At 41.8% G+C, this 8148-nt stretch overlaps 1 protein-coding gene across 1 annotated transcript; it reads right to left on the reverse strand.

Moving 5' to 3' along the window:
• Positions 1–4228: 4228 nt before the first annotated feature.
• LOC107227846 (phenoloxidase 1) lies at positions 4229–7779 on the reverse strand. Its single transcript, XM_015669112.2, has 9 exons — positions 7513–7779; positions 7153–7345; positions 6792–7015; positions 6514–6716; positions 6011–6428; positions 5800–5928; positions 5386–5713; positions 5072–5304; positions 4229–4924 (listed from the first exon to the last, which is right to left on the reverse strand). The coding sequence occupies exons 1-9, from the start codon at positions 7618–7620 to the stop codon at positions 4679–4681; spliced, it is 2082 nt and encodes a 693-aa protein (XP_015524598.1). The 5' UTR covers positions 7621–7779; the 3' UTR covers positions 4229–4678.
• Between the last annotated feature and the right edge of the window lie 369 nt (positions 7780–8148).

Raw genomic sequence — 8148 nt, forward strand, 5'->3', positions numbered from 1 at the left:
CATTCTATAAGTCTATGGGCTGGAACGCAAAGTGGAGGCCTCATTCTGAAATTTTGTAACTAACAGTAAAACGGCGATACTTCGGATAATGCTCAATGTTTTTGGATTGGGTAATATTGTTTCGTCTATTTTCCGCGACGCGTAATCTAAATCACCGAAAAGCCAAACAAGCAAATAATGAAGTGTAAGATAAACTGATTCTGAAGTCTATTTTATGGAGTGATAGAAAACAATCCATAGGATTAAGTGATTACTGGAAACTGTAATTCGTACTAAAATGTTCATGACGTGAAAGGTTTCAAGGAAATTTGGACCCTGAAATCGACGAAAAAGATATATGTTGGTTGTAGTTCGAAATTCAGCCACGAGCGCGCTTGTGTTGTCAGTATAGGATATGAAGTGTGGCATTGGTGATGCCATGAAGTGAGGAATATTCGATAATAACGACAGCAGCGCCACCACAGCCTATATATCTTTTTCGTCACTTTCAGGGTCCACATCCATAGTACAGCGTTCGGGCTCCTTACCTTTGGTCTCCATGTTTATTCTGCTGTTTTTACACGAATAAAAGAAAGTTTGTGTTGAGTAATCTTCTCCGAAATAAGCTGGTTCGGAAACGTGATCAAAGGCATTTTGTTACTTTTGTCCATCGTGTTAATTAGAACCTTGTAATCTGAACGAAGGGTCATCCAATTACATAAACCAATAGGGGTAGAAACTCCTCAGAAATGGCGAGATGACAAATGTGCCGACGAATTATCAGTCTCAAGCTTGGAGATCCAGAGCCGGTAAATTCTTCAATAAGCTAACGTCAAAAGTGCCGAGACTATTTATTTCGGCTGAGTTTAATGCTGTGTTATGATTTATGTTCTCGTGTTGCTGACTTATCGCTGCCAAAATGCCACCATATCGGAGTGGAGGGGTAAATTTCCGAGTGTGAGTTGTGAACATTCAACTGGGAGGCAGTCTAGATGAAGACACAAAACAGTAAGATATCAAACTTCTACTAATTGCACATTAATTTTATTCACAAGCTGCCGTCACGGAGTGAAAATAGTTGTTCTTGCAGCAGGGCAGACCCTTAGACTCTAAATCGTGCCTCGAAAATTCCTAACTTCGTTTTATAACTGCGTCGTCTTCTGTCGTATTTATACATTCATGTTCCGTGATATCCTTATCTCAGAATCCATTAAACCTCTCCGATTTTGTCGAAATTTTTAACCAGAGATGCCCCCGTCAGCTCGGGAACTTGAAATCTCGTTAAAATGTTACCAGCAGCAGGTGTCGTTGTCGAGATTATAACGTCGCAGATCAATTCAAACCACTTTACTGTTTCCGGGAATTAATTTATCCTACCTTCTATTGCAGTCCCCAGTCACCCTCCGTTATATTCTCGTCACCGTCGGATCTGTGACAGTTTGTCGTGTGCTTTTGACACGATTCGGTATGTTTCACGTGTCCGTGTACCAGAAATACCGAACGTAATACTAGAAATTACTTTCACCATAGTTTTGAAAACTCAAGCTCTTTGAGGGCTCTCAGAAATCATTGATCGGTTTTCTCGCAACACACCTCCGATTCAATTTTGAAAGTGGTCCGAATTTCGCCCTAAATTCCAGAGCACCGGTTGTGTAATTTATTTTCATATTTCGTTTTTACTAAACCCAATGCCAACCCCTTTCCGCGTTTTTCCTGGTATTCGAATCATCGACAAATTATGCCAGTGCCACAGGCTATGTCTCTTCATCGGAATTACGGTGTATTTTCTGTTTCTGCATCCTTCGTTTCATTTGGCACATAGAAATTTATGTATAGCTATACATGTACTTGCAGTATGGAAAAAAAGGCTTACAAAAGCTCTGCTCAAAGTTTTCCGTGAAACTCGCTGTCCAGTGTCAGCAGATATGCAATTGAAGTTACATTTGAGATGTGTAGTGCCATTTCTAAAAAACATCTGATTTGGACTCCGTTATTTAGAAATTGATATCTTTTTTGGAAATGACAGTACAGATGTAAAATTGTAGCTTCGGCCGGCTATTTGCTTCCTCTGATTGCGAGTGGTGAGTTTTAAAAAAAATCTCCCTATATGACGAAAACTACTTTCGCTAAATTTCGATAAATCCGGTGTACGTCAAATGCAACGTGAGCAGTGAGCCCCGGCTGTTGGTAAAATGCACTTTTAAACGAGTGCACAATACTGGTAACAGCTGGTCGCTTGTTTCTGTTAACGTGCTACGTTTGTTCGCCTATATCGTTGTACGCGTCCTTTCGTTTCACATTCGAGAACAATAGCATTCGCCTCTTCTTTGACTGGTTGTATTGAAAGAGCGCAATACGTGCAAATGCGTCAAGCTTTATTCGAGTTCAATATAAACGTGTATTTCTACGAATGATGTTAATGGAAAAATTCCGTTTGATATTTTGCTTTCCTCTTTTCCAACGGTACTGTTGCAATAGTTATTTCCCTAATCCATAATATGATCTTTTTTTATCGTAAAAGCAGATATTTGATGAAGTGAGAAACGGGTATGTGAGGTATCTTGGTATAAAAACTCACACCAATTTAAATTCTATAAAAATCATTATACTGTATTCTATTGTGCAGGCTTCTTTAAAATATGTAACTGACTCTTATCAAAATCCATGCCTACATTTTCCTTTCGGTGATTACCGCATAGGATATCAAATATGTGTGGCTAGAATTCTGAGCGCAGCTTCAAAAATAAAAGTACTGCGCGCATTCAGCGGTAAACCGAGAACTTTTACAATCTTGAAGTTTCACGCATAGGTGGAATAGCTTTACATTGCCTGTAGGATATCTTTTGAATTTCTTAAGAATTCATGAATACTGTAAGCCGCCGACTCTACGTGGCATAGTTGATAGTAATTAAAAGTCCATTAGTTGTATAGTTATATAGATATATATATATATATGTAGATATACAGGTAGCGGTTTCTACCCTTAATAAGTTGAAACGGATGTTTCTCCATTGAAATGTATAGCTCTAGTATTTCCACCAATCGAGAGTGAGAAAAAGAATTCATAGTTAATTTGCACGTAATTTGTGTAAGGTATTGAACGATTGTTTTTGATGTGTGTACCTAAATTGTTTCGGATTGAAATTAATCACATACCTGACAATTTGAATATTCGTACATTCTAGAGCGGGTATTACGTTCGAATTGAATTCAGTATGCCACTCCCGTGGCGTGCAATTAGGAGGCAAATAGCATCCCAAAACAATACCTCAACCCCTGGTGGTCTGTTCCTATCTCAGTTCCGAGATAACAGAGATTTCAGCCCCGAAAGAGAAGGGAGTTGCCCACCGCAGGTTTGAGTGTTGATAGGTGGAAGCTATAACGTCACGGGATTCTACGAATCAGAGTACTGGGGGCCATTAATTTCTGGGACAGCTACAAGCCAACAGTTTCGCCAGAGAGGGTGCAGAAGTTCCCGTTTTACCACGGTAGTGGGAAAAATTAAAACCCTTTAATGTATCCCCAGTCGACCGTTCCACGATTACGACAGGCCAAATGACCAAGCAATGACAAAACTGTACGTGATGGGGCAACGACTTTAAACTTCCCGGTACCAACTGGTGAGTGGCAGATGCCACAGAAGAATAGGCTTTTAATACGAGATACGTGAGGGTCCCCGGACTAGGGACGTTATTCTCGGGGAATCCCGTGAAACCGCTCTCAGAACTCACAACTCTGCGGATAAAGGTAATTTATTTGTGCGATTCTTCTCGATCGCGGGGATAAACTCAATTTAGCGGCTTGAATACTCGACTGTTGAAACTGTGAAAGAAACCAAAGGAAAATATATCTTAAAACGATCACCTGCAAAGTTTCAGTGTTAAAGCAATCATTACAAGGCAGAAAGAGTTTTCAGAATCAGAGGGGTGAGACTTTTGTGATCCTAACGCAAAAAGGAAACTTTTTCCATTCTAATGTATTCGAGAGTAAGATCCGTTACTTATGCAAATGCAGACCGTCTCTTTATCTCCAATTCCTAAGCTGTTCCATTCCTAAGGAGATAAAAGTATGCCCCTCAAGACTTTTACCCTGGGACTATCACTCTCTGGAATACCAATACCAACAAGACCATTCAAATTTGCCTAACTAAACATGAAAAATATAAATTGAGAGTTTTAAATATAGGGAGGCACGGCATTTCACAGTGTTTGCATGAAAATTGGGTGTCGAAGAAATGAAAAGTGCATGATTAATAGAATACCGTAGAATTTTTATTCATGTTCATTCGTATAAGTCTGCTGATTACAACACAATTGTCGATTATACTGACTTACGAAATGGTACACAATGTGGAAATCTCACTTATGCACCCATACAGTTTTATTTTAATGTTTGTATACTCAATATCATGTTTAACTTATGCAATCTAGCGTTATTTATACAATAGAATATCCATTTTCCAAGCGGTCGTCAACAAAATTACACACCATTTATAGTATATGTAGTGATTAATTGTATAATTCGAAAGCCTTGTAGAAATCCGTGTCTTCGTGGTAAAATCGTCATTTGAAAATGAGAAACTTTCATCGAAATCTTGTTATTGAAGAAATGAAAATGAAATCGGAAGAATAGGTCTTGACACATTTTCAAACGATGAAGTTAAACCGATACGTCGGTGAAGGGTTTGAGCAGCAGTACCTTACGAGAATGTGAGGCTGTTGCTATCAGCGCCGGAATTTCTCGGAGGTACCGTAGTGTCGTTGAAGCGAATATTGCAACTCGTCAACCGCATATTACCGGTTAGGAACTGTTGCAAGGTGTCAACTCCGTTTCTTGGAAGACGATCGAAGGGATAGCCCATCGAACGTTTGTCAGGGTATAGTCTGTCCTTGATGCCACAGTAACTCGCAGCGTCGTTGCACCCAGTCTCTGTGTTTTGAGTGATCTGAAATAATGTGAAGCTTGAAATAAAAGAGTTATTGGAAAGCAGACGATTATGAAAAGTAAGGTATAGTGAAAACGTACATTAACACTACAATGAAAACGAAATGTATTACAATTGGAGAGTTAGATGGGCAAATGATCTTCTTACCCTATCACCGTTAATGTCCGACACCATGACGAATAAAGTGACGGGGAATCCTTCCTTCGATCCCTTGCCGATCAGCATGTGCTGAGGCCAACCACACCCGCAGAAATTGAACTGCGCCAAACTGTCACCGCCAACTGGCCTGTTTTCATCGAGATTACGGAAAGTCCGCTCGAATGGAATGGTCACAGAGGACTCGTCAGATCGACGCTCAATGGTGTTGTTTCCAGGGCGTACTAGATATTGCATAAACGATTATTGTCTACGAGTGATAGCTAGGGCGACTGAAGACGAATCGATGTTTCAAGTTTACTCACGATTGACGGTGAACTTGTCCAGTTCAATCATCAGGAGTCTCTGCTCACGGAAAGTAAAGGGGAGTCCGCGTTCATCCTTGTCCGGAGCCATGAAGATGCGCACGGTACCCATCCTGGCACTGCCCTGGTTGTTGTTGACTGCTATGCGGTACCTGAATGGCGCGTGGTTCAGGTGAGTGAAACGACTCAAGATAGCACCACGTGGGGTAAAATCAAGTCCACGAGACAGATCCACGTCACTTTGTTGCCAGAAAGTTGAAAATACGTTGGTTGGTTGGTTGGGAGTGACGACTTGGACGTCGGTGATTTGAACACCTTGGTAGTCAATCTAAAAGATTGAAAAAGATCGTCGTTTTGATGAATGGTCCATGAAAATAAACCGTCAAAGTTACATTCAACCAATGCAATGCGTACCTGTTGCGTAGTGTATGGAGGCAAGGTATTCTTGTGCTCCTGGAAAATGTCATCGACGAACGCGTGCCATCTGTAGAAAACTGGGTCTCGCATAGCGGTCGATGAGTCTCCCATCACACCGAAGCTTTCCTGCAATCGAAAAAATGATCGATTAGACAGTTGTAGTGAACGTTCACACTCCGCACGATCCTCTCTCGTTGGATTTACTCACCAGGTAGCGATGGTCCGGATCGTGGCAGAAGGAAATAGCGACGTGTCCCATGTTGTGCATATCACCGTAGAGATTTCGGTTCGGCGACAGGATACTGGCCTCGACTATGTTACCCAGGATGTTTATACCCTCGGTTTCGGTCAATTCAATTCGTCTTTCGTTGGTGTCCTTGACGGCTCCCTCATGGATAGCATTGAATATGCGGTCCCTCCATCGTATTAAGTCTTGGATATCCAAGTTGATTTGATCCACTGGTCTATTAATGTCTTTCAGGGTCGCTCCCGCGGTTCGGGATGGCCAAGTCCTGCTCGCCACGAGGGAGTCCAACTTCGGGAAGTAGCCTTCCGGGATTGGCTCCTGCCAGTTGATCAGGCGTTTTACACGTGGCAGATTGTTGCACAAACGCTCCAAGTTGTACCTGAAAGCAGAATAACGTTTAGGAACAAAATCTCGGCTTGTTCGGCTGACTCAGCTGGGCTGCTTGGCAACGTTTTGTTACTGACCGAGCCATAATCTGCTCGTGCATGTAGTAAAACAGTTCACCACGTCTATCCTTGTTGACAATTTCTCTCGCAGCTTCGAAAGGGTAAACGAGATGCCAATGCCAGTGGTGAAGATTGATTCCCAAGTCTTCCCTGAAGTAGGCGACTCGGTGTTCCTCGTCAAGATCAGAGGCAGTGTAATCTTTCGGGATAACGATAGGTTGCTATCGGAGACAGAAGAGTGACTTGAGAATAAAGCGGACTTCCGTTCTTACTCGTAAGTCACAAAATATACTTACACGAGAGCCAGCTGGGACCAAATTAGCTTCTTCCTTGGCACGCGAGAAGACACCGCCATCCATAAATTTCTCTGGAAAGACTTCGGACAACGGAGGAATTGGCAAGTTCTTGGTATCAGGCCGATGAAGAATCGCGACGGAGAGAGCGTAGATGAACATGTTGGTGTTCACTCGGTCTCTGCAGTAGACCGAGGCTGACAAGAAATCATCGTAGGTTCGCATGCCTGTAACCAAGTACGATATACGGTGCTGAAAGTTGTTCCTCCTAGCAAATTGAGTAAGCGGGCTGTTGGGGAGCTCATATTCAATTCAGTCACCTGACTCGTCCGCCTTCATCCAAAAACCTTGTACTGCGACTTACCCATGAAAATTTCGATCAACCTTGCGGCCATTTTGCGATGGGACGGAATGAAAAGCGAGAATGGTTCACGTCGCCCCAATCTCAGAGGGATACTGAGATCCGGAAGAGTGATCTGACGGATGGGAATTTTTGAGTCCGTGGTATCCGCAAAACGGTTAATCACGTCAACAGCCACGTTGCGATATCTGTCCGGCTGTGGGAATGAGTGTTAAGCATAAGGATTTAACTCGAATTCATGAATCTGTTAATTGCCCTCGTATGCGCTCGAGATCCACTTAAGACAAACTTTATGCAGTTCTCACTTCAACTTTCGCTTTCAATTACGCGTAATTTTTGATCTAGATGAATTCAAATGCTTACCAAGTAATTAGGCGGAACGTCGAAGGCGACCTTCTTCTCGCCCTTAGGGACGTAGGCCGGCTCAGCCGGTCGATCGAACAGGTAAAGAATGCTGTTGTTATTGCTCATCTTGAGTTGTGCTTTGGACCGGTCAAAAATCTAAGGACCAGTGATTTAAACGACTTGCTTCTGGAGACAGTTACTGCTGAGAGTTGTCGAGTGACCACTGATTAATCGAGCTGGATTAGAAGTTTGTTCCATCGGTACGTTACGATGTACACGAACCGACTGGATGTCTAACGTTGCTTTGCCTCGTTACTTATAGCCAACTCAGAGGATATAGCGGTTAGCGGTTTTCTGATAAATTTGTACCAGGCAAGGTTGACCGGAGTTTGCTTTGTAGTCTTGAAAAAAAATAACTGAACTCTAGTTAATTAGTATCATATATATTTTTCCAATAAATGGACATTTATAATTTATAAATATTGAAATCACTCGGTGTGCGATTATCTAAACTTTTCTGGTAATTTTCAAACTGAAATTTAATTTTTCGTAACAGTGAACTCATTTGTGAGAAAAGAAATGTATTGAAAGACTGTTAAGAATATTGAGGACAAGTATCTGTTCTTCGTTAATTGGCAATCTCAAATTCTCGAG

This window comes from Neodiprion lecontei, chromosome 2, assembly GCF_021901455.1.
Source record: "Neodiprion lecontei isolate iyNeoLeco1 chromosome 2, iyNeoLeco1.1, whole genome shotgun sequence".
NCBI classification, from domain to species: Eukaryota; Metazoa; Arthropoda; class Insecta; order Hymenoptera; family Diprionidae; genus Neodiprion; species Neodiprion lecontei.

Excerpts from the sequence above, each read along its gene's own strand:
- LOC107227846 (XM_015669112.2), bottom strand. The coding sequence starts at position 7,620 with ATGAGCAATAACAACAGCATTCTTTACCTGTTCGATCGACCGGCTGAG. Across the intron at positions 6,717-6,791 it reads TGGTCCCAGCTGGCTCTCGT|CAACCTATCGTTATCCCGAA; the intron begins GTAAGTATATTT and ends TGTCTCCGATAG. Across the intron at positions 4,925-5,071 it reads CGGACATTAACGGTGATAGG|ATCACTCAAAACACAGAGAC; the intron begins GTAAGAAGATCA and ends ACATTATTTCAG.